General features: G+C 52.4%; 4 protein-coding genes across 4 annotated transcripts; 3 read left to right on the forward strand and 1 right to left on the reverse strand.

The window, feature by feature from the left end:
• Positions 1-4: 4 nt before the first annotated feature.
• Positions 5-5,614, forward strand: COCSUDRAFT_62379 (hypothetical protein; the record flags this gene model as incomplete). Its single annotated transcript, XM_005648336.1, has 12 exons — positions 5-154; positions 377-409; positions 611-720; positions 998-1,043; positions 1,324-1,416; positions 1,840-1,986; positions 2,547-2,702; positions 3,062-3,182; positions 3,611-3,819; positions 4,342-4,585; positions 4,997-5,052; positions 5,459-5,614. 12 exons carry the CDS (start codon positions 5-7, stop codon positions 5,612-5,614), a joined length of 1,521 nt encoding a protein of 506 aa, XP_005648393.1.
• A 2,954-nt stretch (positions 5,615-8,568) lies between these two features.
• On the forward strand, positions 8,569-13,249 carry COCSUDRAFT_41217 (barwin-like endoglucanase; the record flags this gene model as incomplete). Its single annotated transcript, XM_005648337.1, has 10 exons — positions 8,569-8,712; positions 8,956-8,988; positions 9,218-9,327; positions 9,493-9,538; positions 9,636-9,728; positions 10,167-10,313; positions 11,038-11,193; positions 11,655-11,870; positions 12,346-12,509; positions 13,021-13,249. The coding sequence occupies 10 exons, from the start codon at positions 8,569-8,571 to the stop codon at positions 13,247-13,249; spliced, it is 1,338 nt and encodes a 445-aa protein (XP_005648394.1).
• Positions 13,250-15,151: 1,902 nt separating this feature from the next.
• Positions 15,152-18,976, reverse strand: COCSUDRAFT_14771 (UFD1-domain-containing protein; the record flags this gene model as incomplete). Its single annotated transcript, XM_005648338.1, has 8 exons — positions 15,152-15,235; positions 15,492-15,632; positions 16,127-16,222; positions 16,812-16,931; positions 17,637-17,777; positions 18,200-18,298; positions 18,432-18,553; positions 18,859-18,976. The coding sequence occupies 8 exons, from the start codon at positions 18,974-18,976 to the stop codon at positions 15,152-15,154; spliced, it is 921 nt and encodes a 306-aa protein (XP_005648395.1).
• A 213-nt stretch (positions 18,977-19,189) lies between these two features.
• COCSUDRAFT_53140 (hypothetical protein) lies at positions 19,190-21,117 on the forward strand. Its single transcript, XM_005648339.1, has 3 exons — positions 19,190-19,472; positions 19,709-19,858; positions 20,058-21,117. Exons 1-3 carry the CDS (start codon positions 19,425-19,427, stop codon positions 20,166-20,168), a joined length of 309 nt encoding a protein of 102 aa, XP_005648396.1. The 5' UTR covers positions 19,190-19,424; the 3' UTR covers positions 20,169-21,117.
• Positions 21,118-21,167: the final 50 nt, after the last annotated feature.

Genomic DNA, 21,167 nt, shown 5'->3' on the forward strand with positions numbered 1-21,167 from the left:
GACAATGGACGCCACCAGCAGATGGGCTGCTGCCTTGGCGGCTGGCGCCCTGTTGCTCGCCTCCAGCCTTTCACAGGTTCTTGCAGATACAGCTTTGCCCGGTGACTGGAACACAGGCATCGCCACCAACTACGGAGGCGCACAAGACGGCATGGTGCGCGATCGGTCCTCTTCCACTCCTTGTTCTTACTTATTGACCAATGATGAAGTGTTTTGTACCTTCCAAGGGCGTCAGTTTCTAAGCTTGAGGCTGCTCATTGAGGTCGTACCTGAATCTTCCAGAGGATGTTCTTCGGATCTGCAGCTCCATCTAGCCTTGCCTGCCAAGTCTTGATCATTGTCCATGTCTTGCTGATCTTGACTTGTGCGTGTGCAGGACCCCTACCAGTTCAGCTATGGAACCAGCATTGTGAGTGCCTTCCTCTCTGATCTGCTCTGCCCAGGAGGCTTGCACCTCTTGATTCATCCAAGAGTTCACCAGCAGTTACAGCTGAAGCGCTGAGCACCTGTGTGGAGACAAGGTGGCCTTGCTTGAGCAAGCTGCATTCAGGTTCTGAGCTCATGTGATGCATGGGCCCTAAGCTTGCTTGGTTTGATCTTGCTTGTGCAGGGCTCGTGCGGCTATGGCAAGCTGGACAAGAGCAACTATCCCTTCTGGAGTGTGGGGGCGCTGGCCACTGCAAACCAGTTCTACCAGCAGGGTCCAGTTCAGGGCTGCGGGTGAGATGCCTGCTGCCCACATATGCCTTGCATGCCTTCAACACATCTGCAGAACCCAACAAGTGCAATTGCTGCTTCTGTGTGTGTGAGCAGCAATTTGTCTCAGCACCGAGGCAGCAGAAGCAGCATTTCTGCCTCTGTCTCTCTGAGCAAGGATTGCGCTATCTGCAGTTCTGAGCGCAGAGGCAGCACAGCAATCTCGCTGCAAAGTGGCATGCATTTCCCAGTCTCCTGAGGATTTTACAGCCCAGAACCTGATCATCTGCTGTGTGTGCAGGATGTGCTTTGAGATCGAGTGCCTGCAGAATGCTGGCGGCTTTGCGGTGTGCACTTCTTCCTCACAAACTTCCCCTCAATGCACGCCTGAACAACTGGGGCTTCTTATGACTGCTAATTCCCTGCCTGTTGTCCTATCTCTGTCAGATCAAAGCTGCAGCAGCAGCGTGCCTGCCTAACAAGTGATTTGGTCCAAATGCCAACCAATGTCCATGTTCCACAAGCTGGCTGTAGTTGATGAAAATTACGGCAAGGCACGGCAGCAGAGGCAACAGGAAAATAAACATATCTGGTCTGGGTGGTGACTCATGTTTCTGTGCTGTGCAGGGGCGGTGCAACCAGGACCCCAATGCTCGCACAGTCACCATCATGATCACTGACAGCTGCCCAGAGTGCGCATCAGACCATCTTGATCTCCAGGTGCGCCCAAAACAGCCCCCCAATGCAACTGGCTGACACTAGCTGATCAGCTGACTCAAGGAGGCGACATTCATGACCACCTTGTGATGCCACATGTGACAAATTGTCCTGCACAGAGTGAGTGCCATGCCCTGTATTGCTCCTCGTTCCATCTCCTTTGTCTAGACAGCAGAGCACAGCCCCAGTCAGGAGAGCACAAATGAGCATGGGCCTGCATGGCTGTTGAAACAAGATGGGGCATGAGTCGAATCCGATGCATGCATGCAAAAATAGGGGGAAAGAGTGCTGCATTACGGACCGTTTTGGACCGCTCGACTTGGCGATCCCGAGCAGTTCAGCCTGGTATGTGAGCAGGACAGCGCATGAGCCAATAAGGATGCATGCATGCGATGAAGGAGCATTCAAAATTTACTGCGCATGCAGGCGCTGACGTTCAACAAGGTGGCTCCGATGGCGCTGGGCCGCATCAACATGCGCTACCGTCGAGTGGAGTGCAAGCCCCCCTCCGACATGAATGTCATCGTGGACCAGAACCGCGGCTCCGGCGGCTGGATCCGGCTGCAGGTCAAGGTGGGGTCCCACTATATTTCTGGACTAGAGCTGACAGATTCTGCCTGGCAGACTAATGGCAGGCACATGCAGGTCACACATGTCAAGTAGTATTGGATGCAGGTGAAGGTGGGATCACGTCTTGCCAGTGTGTTTTGCTTAGAGCACACTGCATGCATGTGATAGGGACAAGCACGCAGGAAAATTGACATGCATTGCGCCTCCTGACATGCATGCATGCGAGTTGATGGCAGCTCATCATGCGCGTGCCTGCTGACGTCCATGCATGTGGTTCATTAGCAGCTGGGGACGCGCATGCAAGGCAGGGACAGAGCAATGTGGGGTTCCAGCTGATTGTGCAGGATGAGCATTGGTATTATCACACGCTTTTCTTGCCAAAAGGCAAGGTACAACTTGCAGACAAGCTGTGGTTGAAGATTGCCTGAATCCTACCCCTCGTTGGACTCGCCAAAACCAAGTAAGACCCAAAGAACCGGTGGCACGGTGCTCGGTATTAGACCGCCTCCCCGCCAGCCTGGGCAGTGCAGGAATACTGAGGTCGATGCAATGCAATGCTGCAGGATGCTGCCATGCGCGGGTCGGTGAAGCTGGTGCAGATCAAGGGGCCCAAGACGAATTGGCAGAGCATGAACAACGTCTGGGGGGCCTCTTGGGAATCCACATCAATTCCGGACCCCCCTTTGGACTTCCGAATCCAGGATGATACCGGCACTGAGGTCAGCCTCCCCTTCTGCTCAACCCCATCTTTTGCATGCAACATAAAAGACAATTCCTGATTCTGGATCAACGAACTCCACCCCACGACAATGTTGCTTCTGAGTTGTTGCTGCATGAAGATTCCTCTTGACCACGGCATCCATTCATGCGAAAGCCAGAGATCCAGAAGCAGATATGATTATCACTGCTGGTCTGGATACATCTAATGTAGTGAGCCATTTTGCAGGCATGTCACAGGTAATATATTACCAAGGCATGACATATCCCTTTCTGCCATGCAGATTACTGCTTTCGGAGTCATCAAGGCGAATGGTCAGACTGGGATCATGCCCACAGGGATCAACTTCCAATTCGGCAGCGGTCAGAGCTCTACATCCGCCAGCTCATCTGCTTCAGCAGGATCTGGATCTCCGAGCTCATCCAGTCAGAGCGGCTCATCATCCGCCTCAGCTTCTTCCTCTTCGAGCTCAGAGCCCAAGGTGAGTGGCATGTCCACCTATTGTGGCTCACACCTGACAAGGGTGTGGTCTTTCTGTGGATGATGATGCATGCAGGATCCAGTGACAGTCACACATGCAAGCGCATGATTCATTCCGTCCATGAAACTATGGATCTTGAACAGGCTCTGTTAGATATATGTTCTGGGCCGCAGCTCTTACATGACAGAGCTTCAGTATAAAGCATGCATCCAGTAGAGCTTCCTCTTGTGCATGCTATTTTCGGGCCCACAAGCCTCAGCCATCAGCAAGCTGAATTGGGTATCTGCATTGGACTAAATTTTCTGTCATATGGGGGCTGCGGCGCCAAGCATCTCCCCAGCACAGCCTCTGGCTGCATGCACATGTTCCTCAATACTCATCTGTCTTATGGGGGAGTATATGTTGATGTCATGTGTGCGCATGTGCAGGTGAGCGCGTTCTCAGGCCCGTCAGGGAGCCAGGCTGGGCAGGCGCCAGCTACAGGCAGCCCCGCATGCAGCACCTCTTTTGGCACAGATGGCAGCCGGGGGGCGACTGCGTGCGGTGGCAGCCCGTCTCCGACGGGGTCCCCTACCTCGCCTCCCCCGCCGCCCACCCCACCATCCCCCTACTGGTGGCAGCCGCCCCCGCCGTCTGTGTAAGCCCCTGCTATTCCTGCGAGGCAGCATTGCAGGAGAGGTTAGACAGATGCATGCTTGCCAGGGTACTGGGCCTGTGTTTCCAGGACTGAACTCTGGTCTGCCCAATTTCTTGTGCAACATCTATTGCCAAATCTAATGAACATCACTGGGAGTGTCTAGAGACATCCGGAACTCTGTCCGGGCACTTCTGGATTTGGGTGCCTGGAACTGTTGAGGCCTTTTGAAATATCCGGAACAGACTGGCAAGAAGTCCTTGGAAGATGCATGCTTGCGCGGGTCACTCAGGATGCAGCACCAGCCTTATAAGTCGCACTATGCAACGACCTGGAATGACTTGTGTAGGGAGCATGTGGGACAGGCATCATGCTTAACTAGAAGGCTGCTATTGTACAAAACTGCCGGCCTGCCTAGGTCAGCATGCATTGGGTCCGCATGCCTTACCTGCCCCTGAGTTGAACTGACCATAAAAGAACAACACAAGCTTGCGTTTCTGACACCATAAGCTGTGGCAACTGCAGGAGCCCGCCGCCACCCACGGCCGCGCCGGCACAGATGCAGACCCCGCCATCCCCATACTGGTGGCAGCCGCCGCCGCCAGCTTCCGGCAGCACATGGCAGCAGAGCACGCCTGCTCAGGGCCCGAGCACCCCTCCACCCATGAGTGCGCCTCCCCCCATGCAGAGCCCGCCGCCTCCCTACTGGATGCAGCCGCCGCCGCCCTCCCCCGGGTCCTCTCAGAGCCCGCCGCCGCCTTACTGGCAGGTAGGATCCCTTGAACCTGCCCCAGCAATTGCATGCATGCAGGTGTCAGTGGTCCGGAGCACTCCTGCTCAAGAGCTGAAATATGCAAATAGTGAATTTTGTATATGTTTACAACGTTCATGCTCCGTAAGAAGCTGTGCGAAAACGGGAAACCTAGTTCCGGAAGCATACCTCATAGAAAAAAGCTGAGTGGAGGTTGGAAATAGGGCGTCCGCCAACCGGCATTGTGGGGATGTCAGAGGTCATGCACTGCTTAGGATGTGTCTTCCAAGGCGGGGCATGTTGCATGAGATCAGCGTGTAGCAGGCCTTCATCAACGCATAGGTGATGCAGGTCCCAGATGCCAATGCTTGCTTGTGAACGGTCTCTTGTGTAGGAAAATTATAGTCGTCAGCCGTTGGTGGACGGCAGATGACAGTCCCTTGAGCAGGACAGCACTGCCTTCAGCGGGTGATGGAACAGCGCTGGTTAGTCATGTGGCCATGCGGACAGTCTTAGAGTGTGCTTTGGCTGGGTAGGAGTCTACCAAGCTGCAGAATTCTTGGCAGCCATCTGCACCTGATTCGTTTTCAAAGTCTACCAAGCTGCACAGATGTTGGCAGCCACCAATAGCTGAATCATTTTTTAGACCTCCTCCGGATGTGCCTCACTGGCCTGAGGACAGAATTTGTATTTCTGCCTCCAAAGTTGCGGTCGATTGGGTCTTGCTTGGATCTGGCGAGTCCAACAAGGGGTAGGATTGTGGCAGCCTTTCACTGCAGCTTGTCTGCAGGACGCACCTTGCCCCTTGGGCAGGAAAAGCATGTAAAAACAATAGTAGTAAGGTTGAGGCTCAAGCCAACCATGCCCAAGGATTTGGGCATGGCTGCACAGGTGCCGCCACCGCCGCAGGCAGGCGCTTCGTCATCGTCCTACTCATCGTCCAGCGAACAGTCCAGTGGACAGTCTTGGAGCGCCCCTAGCCCTCCCCCACCGCCGCCACCGCCACCACCGCCGCCCCCCGGCTGGGGCCGACGCATGCTCAGCTGAGCTTCCTGCCAGGCAGAAGGCGAACAAAGGTGACTTGCAATGTTCTTATCCTTCTTATATCTTCTCCAGCCTGAAGGACTAGGTATGTCAAGCAACATCTGTGTTTTTTTATCAAGCTTAAATATCGGAAAGGCATCCCAACTGGCCCCTGAGCACGCTGAGGTATCGTCAAAGAGCAAAATTTCAAGCGCTTGGCAGGGCAAGGGAGTTCAAGGGAAGTGAAAGGAATGTGTTCGGGGGCGCTGCACATAATTATCTGGCCCATGTATGCAGAGGACTTGAGAGAGTGCTTGTTTCTGGCCATCTGCATGGCTTGCTTTTAGTGCAGTGAGTGAGCTGAGACATCATCGTTGCTTCCATGCAGGGGCGGGTCCAAATAAGTTATGTGCGCATCGGCATCAGATGCGCGTCAATTCGGCAGTCAGTGCCCCGGCCACGTCACTGTGCTGGCTGCTCAAGAATGCATTAATTATCATGGACGGCTCAGGTCATTCCAGCGCGCTAATCAGCCCGGATTTGCAGCTCTCATCTTTTTGGATCTTCCCGCACTCAGCTTGGCCTGAGCAGGGGTGGGGCAAAACACCAGAAGGAAGTATTGTGCAGCTGCTTTCAATTTTGGGTGGGAATGAGCTGAGCTGGCCCCTACTTTAGCCAATTTGATGATGGCTAGCTGGCTTCCAAAAATGCCACGCATTTTCATCATGAGCTTCATTTTATGCCAGGCCCTGATTCCATGGCTGCAGCTTGCTGTGGGGCATGGGTACAGAGGTCCTTCAAGGTTCAAGAATGCTTTGCTGAATAATGACCTCAGAATGATGGCGTGCGTGGGATTGAAGTATATGCAGCAGCCGCAATGCTGCATGCCGAAATGGAGGGTTGCACTGGGTAGTGGTAGAATGGAGGGTATCTGCAGCTGGTCTGTAGACAGAGATTATTGAAATTAGAGGGGTGGGTGGGGGTTGGGATAGAGAGAAGCTTCGGCAGGAAGTGTGAGCATGCGATTTTGTGGACGGTGTCTTTCTGAACTCTATAGGAAAGCTTTGGTCGCCAGCATAGTAAGGTGTCTCTACTTGGCGGTTGCCATTTTCGTGGAATTCTTCTATTCAAGTTTTTTTGCTCAGCCATGTTGGGGTGATCGGGTTTTGCACAGCCCCCGCTGTGGAGTGTTTTGGACGTTTGGCTTGTGCTTTGATTGCATTGGATGGAGATGAGGTATATGCAGCTGCAATGCTGCATGCCAAAATGTGCTTTGATTGCATTGGATTGGCAGGCTAGCCGTCTCTGTGTTGCAACAAATGGCTTTGCAGTAGTGCTTGCTACAGCCGGGGGCTGTTGGGATTAAAATTTTGTAGAGGGTGCGTTTGACCTTTGTCAGGGGGTGTGTTAGATTTATTATTTGGATATGTGAGCACCAAGAGAGCAATACAGAGCTGAGGATGACAAAGGATGAGATGGGGAGGGGGCCTTGGGGGGTATGGCTTCAGAAGGTTATGAGGTGTGCATGGCCGAACCATCTTTGCAGCAATGTAGCATGATGTGCCCTGGCCTGTTTTCACGTGGATCCGTCATTCAAACTTTGAGCGGGAATTAAGTATAGTAGAGTAGGTGTTTGCTGCTCTGGTTCGCTGGAGTAGGAGCATGACCCGCTGTGATGCATTGAAATTGATGCTGTACATGTGCATGCGCCTTGTGCTTGCAGCTTGTCTGCAGACGCACCTCGCCTCTAGCAAAAAAAGTGTATAAAAGAAAATGACATCAGTGCGTTTTGTGTGCCAGCAAGTCTGGCAGATGCGAGTGCATAACCGTGTAATTGCTAAGTGATATACAAGCTGGCCCTCACCATGGCATGTTCGGCCTGCTGCCCATTCAGAGTGTCAAGAGAGAATGCAAACAGGAACCGCAAGGCAGCCCTTTTTCCCCTTCATCGACGCTCACACTGTCTGTATGTCTTGCATTAACTCTTGACTGAAATAAGGAAGACAGGACTCGCATGCCCGAGACCTGCTTCTTGATGCCGGTACCTTTGCCACCCGACAGCCCGACTGTCGGAGTCCTTCCCTTGGTAATTTTTCACACCACCAGTCAGTCCATCCTTCAATTTGACTACCAAGGGCTCTCCCTCTCTGAGTCCCTTAAATCCAAGAGAGGATACACACACGAAGGCCCTTTGTTGGGTCGATTCTGCATGCTCTGATCAAGACAAGAGGTCAAGAGTGTGTCCACCCAAGTGCTTACTATCTACCTCATTACCACCGACCAGATAATCTCACAATGTCGCACTGAGACAGACACCCCAACTGAACCGATGGTGTACGATGATCTGCAACGCGACTGTTCCAACCCCCTCTTGATCGTATAAAGAGGCATTTGCGACACAAAGACGCTGCATCTGGGTTCTCTGCGTCCAAGTCAGTATACAAATTTGCGAGTCGGACGCCTTTACGGGAGGCCCCATGCAAACACGCCCATGAGAGTCTGACTGCCATCGTCAGAATAAGGGCTCCCTACATCGTCAGGTTTTCCAACCAGCCCACTTGACAGATATATAATTTCTACATCTCCGCACGGCCATCGAGGATCCCGGGACGCCAGAAGAGTGTGTCGGATTAGGAGACTCAGCTGTCGGAGTTCTGCCTGGCTGCTACTCACCTGGAACTGCCTCCTTCTCAGTCGACCAACGCCTTCACCAGTCGGCCGGAAGGTATAATTTTTGCTCGGCAGCTTGCATGGCATGCACGGTCGGCTTTACTGTGCGCTGAACAGTGTCGAGGGAAGTGTGCCATACATTTTTGAGCGGGCACGACCGATACTTGGATCGGCAGGAACAAAATCTGCTGGCTGATTGCTTTGTACACAGTACATGCTTGAGCTTCCCACTGTAACAAGTTGTATTTGCGTTCAAATCGGCCTCCCCCTTTTCGGATTTCAGGTCGCTGCCTCTTCTATCCGAAGCAATGAGCGGTCACAGACGCACAAGCCTTCTGGCGGCTGTCCTCCTATTCGCATACGAGTTCAGGGAAGCTCGGGCTGCCGATAGCTTGCCTTCTTCCTGGACGCAAGGCATCGCCACCAACTATGGAGGCTATCAAGACGGCATGGTAAGGCTCACCTTCCTTCCTGTCTGTACGGCCGTCTTTGCACACCCACGGTCCGCAAAATTTTCATACGGACAGCACCAGCATTCCCACCAGAGAGTTGAAAGATTGCAGGATGGATGAACTGGGTTCGTAGTGTCGAGTTCGACGCAAAGCTTTTAGTGGTCCGAAATTAGGGCACAGACGATCTGGGCAAAGTCAGACATACAGTCTGTGTGCTGACTAGTGTGCTCTGGTGCCCAGCAGGATCCCTACCAGTACAGCTATGGCACTAGCATCGTGAGTCCTTTCTCCCTCTTCCTTCCTTGCACACCTTTCCGCTCTGGACCACACCAAGACTGTCATTTTCCTGTCATTTCAAACGTCTCCCCGGCGGGCAGAATGCCTTTGAATGGGCGTCATGACAATAGGCGTCTCACAGAGTGCCTGCCGCATTGACATGCATGCAATACAAATAGTCATGTTCTGCTGCTTAAATAAAGTTGTGAGCGTCTGCTTGTATGTGCAGGGATCATGCGGCTATGGGAAGCTGGACAAGAGCAAGTACCCCTACTGGAGCGTGGGGGCTCTCTCCACCTCCAACCACTTCTATCAGGAGGGCCCAGTCAAGGGCTGCGGGTGAGTCCCTTGCCAGCCATCACTTCCAGCCATTCCAACACCGCAGCTGCCCCGATTTGCATGCTTGATGATCTGCAGCATGCCCTGCAAAGAGTTGAAAGGTATGACAAGTCTCTGACGGGTAAAAGTATGTACATGACAGTCAGCTTGTGCTGCTCTGTGCAGGCAGTGCTTTGAGGTGGAGTGCTTGCAAAACAACGGCCAGTTTGCGGTGTGTCTCCAACCCACACATTCCCTGATGTGCTGATGCGCTGATGCTAAATTCTGATGATTCCTCAAGATCTTGATGGGCTGGTGGGCTGGTGCAGGGGCGCTGCAACTCGGACTCCAATGCACGCAGCGTGACCATCATGATCACTGACAGCTGCCCAGAGTGCGAAGCAGACCACCTCGACATCCAGGTGGGCAGCTCTCTCTGCTGTGCTTCCTCTTATCTCATCCTATGCAGACACCGAAGGCCTGCTCCCCCCTTCATTGCTGCGAGGGCTCGTGACATGAGGGCTCGTGACATTGCAAGGAGGAACATCACATTGTTGGTAGCACCGCAAAAGACCCATTTGCAGCTGTCTGGACCTTATGCATCCTGTCATAATTGCATGCATTCCTTGCCCGGGCTGGCGGGGTACTGTGGCAGCCTCAAACTGCAGTTGTCTGCAGGACGCACCTTGCCGATGTGGCAGGAAAAGCGTGTGATGACAGTAATGTTGATTCATTGCTTGGCAACTCCTGCACATTCTCCAGGCTCCCAAGCACAGCTCCTACCCGCCAGCCCATAAGCAGATGGGCTGACATGCTGATGTGGGATCTGAACTTGATTTGAACAATCCCTGCGCATGCAGGCGCTGACATTCAACAAGATGGCGCCGATGAGTCTTGGGCGCATCGACATCCGATACCGGCGCGTGGAGTGCACTGTGCCTCAGGACCTCAACGTCATCATCGACGAGAACCGCGGCGCCGGCGGCTGGATACGGCTGCAGGTCAAGGTGGGCCGCCATTCTTTAGTCCGCCCACACTAGAGCAGCACCTGAGAAAATTGGGCCAAAGAGGTATGGCCTTGCCCACATTCAAATCAAGCTGCAGAATCAAGGCTGGGGAGGTCGAAACAACAGCAAATTCACGCAATGAGGAAGGATGGCGATTAGAAACGAGTCAATAAAGTGCCTATGTGCGGACCATTCTAGTTGTCAGTCACAGACTGATGGCTTGAACTTGGCATCCTGCAGACACCACATGTGTATCCGGCTGCTGGTCAAGGTGCTCTGCCTTGCCAGGCAGTTTGTGAATCGCACTTGCAGTGACCCTGCTCTGTGTCAGACAATAGCTCTGCAAAGATGTAGATCATGAGTTTTGAGCGGTGATGTGAATATGTGTCATCACAGTGACTGACCACTATGAATTGGGCAGCACCCGTAGAGCGGCGTGCCGATCTGTCAGATGCATGCATGCTGCCAATAAGCATCCTGAAGGCCTGAAACCCATGCACTGAAGCATGCGCTGGCAGAGCCAAGCACCGGCTATCAAAAGATTTCTGAGGTCTCAACAAACCCACTGTAGCAATCTGGATTATTTCATTGAGCCTGATTTTGACAAGCGCCATCATTTTTCCTGACAGCCTGCTCAGTCAGCTTGCATGCATTATTGCACCGCTCAGTGCAGCACTGCAACTCTGTGACCTGTACCAAACAGATCTCCCTGTGTTGCGCGCAGGATGCTGCCGGGCGAGGGGCGGTGAAGCTGGTGCAGGTCAAGGGTTCCAACAGCGACTGGCAGAGCATGAACAACGTCTGGGGCGCTTCCTGGGAGTCAACTTCCATCCCTCAGCCGCCGCTGGACTTCCGAATCCAAGATGATGCCGGCGTGGAGGTGAGTCATCCATCCGTCACCCTCCTCAGACATAGGGACGGCAGACTTGGCACAGTCCTGAAATTCCCTAATTCGGAGATGAGTCATGGCCACACTAGGATGAAGTCATGCATGCCGAATCAAGCGGCCTAACCGGTTGCCGCGAGGATGTGTGCAGCCTAATATGCCAGCAAAGTGCTGCTAATGGGCTATTTGTTTACTGGGTTCAGGCATGCCTGAGGCAACATCGCCTCCTGTGACTTCAGATGCTCTAAAACGCTTCCCAGTCACAAGCTCCAGCAGCATATGTTCTGCAGATTTCTCATGCTCAAGAGCAAAGCCCTGCTTTGTGGGCACACCCCACGCACCTGTATGCTAAACTCAATCATGAACTTTTTGCATGTGCTGGACCAAGCTCTGCATCTCCCTGACTAAGAATGATGTGTGCATCTCCCTGACAAACGTTGATGGCCACTGGTTAGGTGACGGCGTTTGGAGTGGTCACAGCAAACGGCGAGACCGGTATTCTGCCGACCGGGATCAACTTCCAATTCAGCGGCGGCTCTCCTTCCTCATCGCCATCGTCCTCAAGTTCTTCATCTTCATCTTCATCTTCATCTTCATCTTCATCTTCATCAAGCAGCAGCAGCAGCAGCAGCAGCAGCAGCTCTGGCAACTTCTCTTCAAGCGTCCCTAAGGTGCACTACTGAGCATCCCAGCCTTTGATAGTCTTTACTTATTATAATTCCAGTTTAGAGAACTTGTGGGAGCCACCTGAGGCTCATTGATCTTGTAGGCAGTCTGTCACTGCCCATCTACTTATCAAATTTAGATGTCTGCATTCCGTCAAAAGTTTGGCAATCGACTTTGGCGAAAATTACTGTGAAAGTCCAGCCATGCAAGGCTAGACGCGTTCCAGAACCACGGGTGTAGATCTCTTTCAAGGTGATTACATGCCTTGGCAGCCATCTATCTGCTCATGGTAATCGGCAAGTCCAGATGGACTAACGCCAGGTTTCAGTCTCCTCGGTGACTGCATCTGCAGCCATTAGGCAAGAAGAATCGGGCCGCTGACTGCACATGCACCTATCTTTTGCTGCAGGTCAGATTAAGTGCAAGAACCTGCCAAACAAGCTGCCCAGGAGCAACATGAAATATTGCCATCGTATGCAGGTTTCAGCTTATGAGGGTCCCCCCGGCAGTGCGCCCACTCCCTCATCTGGCGGTGGCGGTTCCCCCTGCGTGACTGCCTACTCTGGCAGCAGCAGCCAGGCCAGCGGCAGCAACTGCGGCTCAAATGGAGGCAGTGGCAGCTCTGCAGCAGCCCCTCCTAAGGGGTAAGCGCTTGTTTTACTTTGCCCCCATCTGCAGCCATTGCAATTTGTCAAGTGCAGGTTGTCATCTCGGCATGTGTTGTTCATACAGGCATGTGAGGCCTGTAACTGTAAGATTTGTTGCCACTTGCTTGCAAAGAGTGTATTGTTTGCGCATTATCTGTTTTTGCACCAGCCTTGCCACATTCAATTGCAGATTGTCAACTACGCACATGCTTTGGTGGTAGGGGTGAGACACTTTTTGGCAACAATCTCAATTGCTGTAGAGTCCGGGATATACTTGACCACTATGGTGCGTTGCCACTTGGTTGAAAGAACGTCTCCTATGTTCACTCTGTAATGCACATGATCAAGGGCCAAGAAATTCAAGACCTGGCAAGCCGAGGCGTGCATAGCCACTTCTGGCAGCTTCCCTTGAGGGCAGGAGCCTTGCTTAACAGACGCAAAGTATTGGGAGCATGCTGCTGATGTATGACTAATGATGCATGACTAATGATGCGTGATTGATGTTCAGGTCATCTGGGGGACCACCGCCGCCGTACTGGTGGCAGCCGCCGCCCGCATCGTCGCCCCCTCCATTATCATCCACCCCCTCCTCCAGCGGCGAGACTCCCCCTGCGTCCAATTTTGGCAGCCCCAGCGGTTCCCCCCCTACCGGCAAGGGGTCGTCCCCCCCTCCGCCACCGCCGCCACCGCCGCCGCCACCGCCAAAGCAGAACTCCGGCAAACTGCGCTTTGTTTAAATACAAACACGGAGTCTGCTGTGAGGGCCAGGGTTTGTCAGGGTCTCAGCAGAGAGTAGCCTTGCCTGCGCTGCCCAGACAGCACTTCTGGACGTCTCTGGACAATCCCAGGAATTCACACCCTGCCCAGCAGCTTTAGCAGTCCACGTGGCATGAAGAGTCCTGGCGGACCATAACCCTGTTGTTCTTCTAGAGCCCAAAAGCAGAAGCCTGATCCGCCTCAGGGTATAGGATCCTCCTGAAATGTCAAAGAGCTGCTCATCGATGCAGGGATTGGCTTTGGGGATGTTAATCCGGGGTGAGTTCATCCAACAGGCATATAATCCGGCGGTTGTCCTAATGATGTCAAGAAGTGCCGTTCTGAACATTGAGATGGCAGGAAATGGACACAACAGCACGCAAGAATTGAGAGTAAGTTGAGAGTCTGCAGCTCTTAGTTCCTTGCTAGAGCAGAGAAGCACCAATGCTAGAGCAGAGAAGCACCAGTGCTAGAGCAGAGAAGCACCAATGCAGACAGCAAATCCATCTGGCAGATCCATCTTCTGAGGAGAGAGGCAAGGGAATTCACGAGAATTTTATTTATTCTTTGCCACGTCTGAGAGCAGAGTTGGCGTATGCACCGTTGAGACTTTCCAGAAAGTTGTTGCTTGATCATCTGCTTCGTGTTGCAGGCATGCAGCCCCTGCATGCATCCAGCAGTCTGCCTAATTTCATCTCTTGGCAGGGAGTTTGAGAGCAGTGCAATTGTGCCATCAAGTTGCATTCTAGCTAGATCTCAGGAGGCCGTGTGCATCTCTGGAGATAGAAGCAATGGATGCAATGATGTAGCTCAGGTGGGAGTGGTATGTGTGAATTTTCTGAAGACAGAGAGTTGATGAAGGGTCGTCAGTCCTGCCTTCTTTCCACGCTAGCCTACTGGATTCATGAGGATTTAGTGGCTATCTAGTAGAGAAAGAGCAAGTGTGCAGAGCTGACAGGAGAGTTGATGTGGGTTTGTCAGTCCTGCCTTCTCTCAGGATCAAAAGGGAAAGTGTGCAGAGCTGAGGAGAGGTGACATGGGCTGGTTTGAGGCCTTTGCTTTGCTCCGCACATGGTACATAGAAGTCATTGGCAAGGGTCAACTGAGAGGGTGGCCGAGTGTTGATGCCACCTCTGGGCTTACAGTTGAACTTAACTTAGTCATGTTCCTCCATACATGCATGCTTGTTGAGCAGAAGTGGTTGATAGGAAGGCCTTTTTAGGGGGCTGTCACGATGGTGCCAATAGGGTTACGAATTCTATACTGCTGCAATTATTGCTAAGCTGCAGGTCTACGGTGATATCAATAGCATGATGTGAATGGAGAGTACCTCTCCATACAGTGTTTCAAAACCTTTTCTGGTTTGGGATTGAGCATTGGTAATTGAACTGCAAGGAAGCACTTGCAAAGACTTCCAAGAATTTGCGTGGGCATGCTTGTTGTCTTGAATCATGAAGGCGTCACTTGAGTATTGGGTTCCTTTTTCGTGTTGATGAACTTGCTTGTATGGGCAGTCCATGGGGGGAAAGATGTTTCCCTTGCCAGCCGCTTCACCAAATGCCAGACCAGCTTGGTTTTGCTGTAGGTTCGTATGTTTGAATTCTGGCCTGCATACGCAGTAATGGCCATCTCGTTGTTGCCATAGTGTCTGCAATGTGCATTGCACTTTAGCCAGCAGAGCACTGTGCTTCTCATCCAGTGTAACAAACAACTCTTTTGCTGCCTCGATCCTTTATTTTATGGACCATGAATGTATCACTATTAGTCACTAAGAAAATTGACAATGCGCATGCATGCATTAGGGGAATGATGCCCCGAGGAGTCAATTCAGCGCAATAAAGTAGCCGGACATCTTCGAATTTGCATGCATGCATTTGCGGCTGTCAATCCCGTAGTGAACGAGGCTTCCCCGTGAATGCCTTGAACTTCGAATCCTCATCCTTTTTCTCCTGCACACCATCCACTGACTCAACAGTAGCACCAATGAAGTGAACTTCCACCTGCTGGTAGAGTCAACACATTGGGAAGTCCCAGTAAGTTATTATGTGACAAAAACATGCTGAGGAATGCACTAAGTCTGGTGCAGGCTTGCATGATTGGAAAACACCATTTGAGCACATGTGTTCAGCAGCCCAAGAATTGGAATGCGCTTCAGCAGCACATCAAGTCAATGATCAACAATGAAAGAGCGGCCAGATACAGCCGAGACAACATGAGGCGCACCTCAGGCTTTGGGGCCTTGGGCTTCTCAGCAGCGAGCTTCTTGTCCAGCAGTCGGTTGCCGGTGGCGCCAAACACCACCTTGCCGGACTTCTGCCCCGGCCGGTTTCCTTCTGCGGGCTTCGCAGCTCCTTCGCTGCTGCCCTCTGCAGTGCACCCGACAATTCCTACCTCAGTCACCAATCTCCATTTCTGAGAGTCGGCATGGCTCTCTTTACTCCTCCCATACAGCACACAAATGGTGCCAATCTCACAATTCAATGCCAGGTGTGCAACTCCTGCGCCAACCTCTGCAGGCAGAAGTGCCGCCACTGGCTGCCGATTCAGGCTCCTTTTGAGGCTGCAAGCCACGGGGGCTTCAGCTGCTGTTCTGCACCACGATCACTCTGGACGCAAGGGGTGAGCCAGGGGTAGTAACAAGCAAGTAATTGCTTGCCTAAAGCATATGCAGCACTAGGATATCACCTGGGTCGGGCGGCGGCGGTCGGCGGATGATTTTGCTGAGGACAAGGGGGCAGCGCAGGCATGATTGAACACAAAATTGTGCCGTCAAACACAGCATGGACGGCAGGGGTTAGTCGGGGTGAGTCACCTGGGGCGGGTGGCGGCGGTCGTCGGATGCCAATGCTGGGGACCACAGCAACGGGGGGTCCGCCAACGGCGGGCCGGCCGTCCAGCCGCCGCCCGGGACCGACAAACGCCAAAAACCGCTCTGGCTCCGGCGCAACCTCCGGCTCCGCAGGCGCGGCCGAGGGCCCTGCGCATATAGACGCATGTGTCTAGTCCGCCCAGTACCTTGTGATGCCGACGACGAGCGGGGCCAGAAAATGGCCTGTCATACTTGAATTCGAGCTGCAGGACCAGAGGCGGGCGAAAGGGGTACAGCAGAAAACCAGCAGAGAAATGAAAATTAGAGAAATAGCACTTCTTCAAGCAATTGCCTACGTGCGGACCATCTCTAGTCATTCACACATTGAAATTAGTCATCAGCAGCCATCTGGGCTCGTCAGTGGCTGTGCAGCAGCGTTGGATGAACGCCAGCACACAGCTGCTGCACGCCCTTCATAGTGATGTACAGTCGCCTGCTCATGGGATGTGATCAATGTGACCATGCCACTTCCAACACCATGCTGTGCTTTGCATGACACCCCAGGACGGCTGCTACTGAAGTCCTCTTGTGGTACAACCGACCACTCCCCCAGCAAGGAACGACCTACAAGCCCGGGCCCCAATTGTGCAGACACAAAGACTGCATCAGGGCGACTTTATATATGCGTCATCAATTTCTGGATAGGGCTTAAGGGCTGAATAGGATCCGCGCACACCTGCGTCGTCTGTTGTGCGCGCGGGTTCCGGGGCGCGCTCTACTCGCTTGGGTTCCACATAATCCAGCGGCGGCGCAAAGTCGACCTCGCAGTCAGTCTCTATCACCGATATGGCATCCTGCACATGCAGAAGCAGACGCGCATCTCGGCTACATCCTCCCTTTAGCAGTACCCACTCTGCTACATCCCCAAAAAATTGGCCTCCGCATGAACCGTTACCTAAGAGATGACAGGTCACCCCTACAGCCCCGTGGCAAGCACCCAGCACACAACCAAGATGCATGTCAAGAAGGAGCTTCAAGAGGTATCACACATGTGTACAGCATTTGCTGGCCAACGGAAGTCTTGGTGGCACATGCAAAGTTGTGGCTGGGTCCACAGCTCACAGCCCATTTTGCTGGTGTGATCGCAGCATCATCAGAACAATTGTGCGTGGACTGTGGATTTAGCCACGCCTTCTGTGTGGGGTTGCAGGAGGGCAGCGCTCACCCCCTGGGCTGAGGCGTAAGATCAGAGTGACCGGCATACCAATAAACTGCACAACAACTAGAGTGGTCTACTTGCTTGAAAAAATCCTAGTCTCTTATCTTCATCTGGAAGTTGACTTTACCGGCTTTTTCGAGCTCTCCAGCCTCTGTCTTTGCAGCTCGATTTACATTTGGGCAGGCCATAAGGACCTTGTCCCAGGAGAATTCAAGTGCTCCTCCAGATTGGGCGGCCTGACAAGTGTGGGAGTTCACCGCTTCACAGCATCCACACAGAAGGTGTCCTTGCTGCCTGCAAGGAAGTTCTCTAGCTAGATGTACAAAGAGGTTGCGCGCACCTCGGGCTTGGCTTCTATGATGTCGATGTAGTACTTTTTGTTGTTGTAGTGCAGGCAGATGCAGTCTCCCTTGGTCAGGCAGCTGAAGTTGCGCAGCGTCATCTCCAACACAGCCTTGGGATTGCTGATGTCCAGGAAATCCTGCGTAGTAGCAAATTGCAGCTGCTTAGATGATCTTCATGTGATACTCTGAGCTGCCAACCCCAGTGCGAGCTGTACATCTGCAGCCCATGACATGCTTTCCTTCATTGAAGGAGTCCTGCAGAAGATCAGGGGACCCAAGTCATCAATGGCGCCTCAAGGGAGCCAGCATGTGTTGCTTCCCCAGCTAGCCTGCTGTGATGTTCTGCCAAAGATACTCTGACAGCTCGGCACACTCGGCAAGGGATCACCGGCTAAAAACTATAATCCAAGAAGGGGTGTGTGGCAATTGACCTTTAGGACTTCAAAGAGAGACTCGAGGGAGTGATGCATGGCAAAATAATGAGTGGTTGGTTTGCACATGGTTGAGCCATTTGCAAAGCCAAGGCTGATCAAAGCAACAAGATTGCTGGGGAGCGCACTGAGGTGTGTGGCTGCAGCTTCACATAGGATCCCTTGGGCAGAGTTGCACTGCTGACGGTCACCACCGAGCCTTCCTCCACCAGCAGATTCTGCATCATCTGCAGGTGCAACCAGGAAGCCAACTCAGCCAGTCTCTCTAGAGGCTGTCCGGGTGCGAATGCTGAACAGGGAAGGCTTAAAGCAGACGTGCAGAGGTTGGTGGGGCGCAGGCAAGTTGCATGCAGGACTCACCCAGTAGGGCATGTAGACCAAGCCTTCGTCTGCACTGAATTCGAGCACCCCACAGTGGGTGGAGCGTCCATTGCCTCGACTCTCCACCTTGAACAGCATTGGATACTCGATGTGGAGCGAAGCTGTGACACACCCGAGCAAGGAGCTTCAAGAAGCGCGCTTTTAAACTTGAGCAATACGGATGATCAATGCGTGAATGTTCAAGCACATCAGGAATGGTCGAGACAACGCTTCCTGTAAGCTAGTCCCAGAATGCTTCACAAAATGTTCCAAATACATAGGGATGAATCTGAATGCAATCAAGTTCATCAAATTTGTGCTCCAAGAAATGTAAACTAAAGTGTGCTGCAAACTCAGGTTTGGACGTGGATGACTGATCATCTGCCGTCCTTCTATGGTTGGAAGGGAAGAACTACAATGATCTCACCGAGACGATCCAATGCTGAGGAAGGCAAGAATATCTTATTGCCAGTCTCGGCCTCTGGCTTGTCCATGAAGCTGACGGGGTAGCATCTGTAATGTGCCTGGAAGCTACCACCACCCATGCCTCCGAAAAGCCCAAACATTTTGGCTGCTGTGCGCAAGAGGTCAAGGTATGAACAGCCAATATTGAAATGCTGGACTCGATTGAGAGACTGCCCCTGTGTTCATGCGTTCGAGTCAATGAAGCTTCTGATGACCTGGCACCACGTCATGCTTTCACCTCGTGCGCGCATGTCCATTGGTTTTGTGATCGCTCACTCCCATTCCGTCAATATAGACATTGTTATGCACCGTTAAATACCAATGCTCGTCTGTGTTGGGACGAGGCGGCCAGCAGCATTTATCTGGAAAGTTTAAGGAGTGCATTTCGACACGGTGCCGAGGCAGACGCTTGTCACAAGAGCATCAAAAATATTTTTCGATACTGCTGAAAAATACAGCTTCTAGATCCCTTAGTCTCAGATTTGAGTGTATATCGTTGTGGACACTGAAGTGCCGGGGCGTCATACCATGGGAGACAGAGAGAACCTGATCAACCGCCGAAACGCCTCAAGTGACGTGCGTTCCTCCAGCTTGCAATGCAATGCTGGTTAAATCGATTTCCTAAACGCTCCAAACAGATGTTTTTCATTCACTTTCGTCACAGATCATCGGTTATTTTCAGAGTACGAGCAAGTAATTTTATCGCGTGGGCAGCCATATGTTTTGCATTGACACTTAATTGTGTTAGAGCATAAGACTGATTCTCGTGGTGTAAGTGTGCCATGGTCGCTGAAGTGAGATAGCCTGGGCAGCTGCAGGAACATGAAATAGCCGAACCCGACTGGCGAAACGCATCACAAGACATCAAGGATGGCCTCAGCAACATGCTGCCTGCAGCAAGGACCAGGGCCAATGCAACCTACTACGGCTTCATCGTGCTGTCCATTGGGCTCATTGTAATGGTGGGACACCAGTCCTCCTTTAGAATTACTAATCTTGCTCACCCAAATCACAGATCCCAGAACAAAATTTTGGTGCTTTGCAAAGTGGCCAAGGCCCATTGAAAAAAGGCATCAGATCTCGGCTGACGAGCAAAGTCACAACAACAATGTCTTGTCTGTCCCCGTCAAAGAGGTGCAACAGCTGGCTGTGCCTCTGCAGATCATCATACTGATGCATGAGTCATGGCAGTGGCGGCAGACAGTCAAGGCGGAGGGGGAGCTCTGGCGGGGTATTGTGAGAGAAGTGGTGCACGACATTGGCTTTGTCTGATGGGTGGATGAGCCCCTGTGATTCAGGCTTCGACAAGGCCTTAATATTTCTGCCAAGACAGCAGCTTCTTTTTTTCTCTGGGCAATCCAGGGATTTCAGATCAGCCTCGTAAAGATGGCGGTCAGTGTGGCAGAAGTTGGGGAGGATCAGAGTCCCTTTCCAGAATCCAGAAGAATAGGTCCAATCCCAGGGGGATTTCCCGAGGGACGTCAAATCTTGCTCTGGTGGAATTGGCGGGCATCATTCCTGTTCTTGCATCTGTGCAGATCCTGGTGCTCCTGGTTGAGTCCGGCCTTTGGCGAGACACCCTTCTGAGCGAGTTTCAGCTGTGGAGTGACACAGTGCATGAAATCCTGCGCATCATCGGCTACGAGTGAAATTGATCAAGCTGCTAGTCCGTTGTAATGCAGGGAGCAAGGACTGTGATCATTTGATCTCATGAGCTCTGCCGCTAACAATTGGTGCAGAACAGCTTTCTGTGGGCACGCAGCAGAGCAGAGAGCGTGGAAGCATCTGGACTGATGGGCATAAGAACTCCTTCTTCAAGGATTTTTCGGGTGCCAAGAACTTATGGGATGAATTTGCGCTGCAAGTGCTGCACTGTGCGGTGATCGGCATTGGTACCGGTACATGGTCAGTTGATGTTCCTTCGAAGGAATTCTGCAGTGCAACTGGCAGTAGACAAGAATTGTAGGTGTAGGCACTGTAGTGAATTCCTATTGTATGTATTTTGTGATGGTTGCAATGTTATATTATGTATATTAGGCGCCGGTGCTAGCTTTTCTACCTTTCGATGCATGTTGACGTAGCTAGCAGCAGGCCAGGCACGGCCAAAACAACCCTAGGTGCAGGTGCAGTACTTGTACTTGTCCGCGTCGGTTGTATTCAATATTGCCTTCACCACTATAACTTATATATCGAGAGGACCACCTGGAGGATCGAGAATTATAACCTTGACACACATGAGTGAATACGCAATTGCAAACTTTGGTGATCTAT

Source organism: Coccomyxa subellipsoidea, assembly GCF_000258705.1.
Source record: "Coccomyxa subellipsoidea C-169, whole genome shotgun sequence".
Lineage (NCBI taxonomy): Eukaryota > Viridiplantae > Chlorophyta > Trebouxiophyceae > Coccomyxaceae > Coccomyxa > Coccomyxa subellipsoidea.

Excerpts from the sequence above, each read along its gene's own strand:
- COCSUDRAFT_53140 (XM_005648339.1), top strand. The coding sequence starts at position 19,425 with ATGGGAGACAGAGAGAACCTGATCAACCGCCGAAACGCCTCAAGTGAC. Across the intron at positions 19,473-19,708 it reads GCCGAAACGCCTCAAGTGAC|CTGCAGGAACATGAAATAGC; the intron begins GTGCGTTCCTCC and ends TAGCCTGGGCAG. Across the intron at positions 19,859-20,057 it reads CCATTGGGCTCATTGTAATG|ATCATCATACTGATGCATGA; the intron begins GTGGGACACCAG and ends GTGCCTCTGCAG.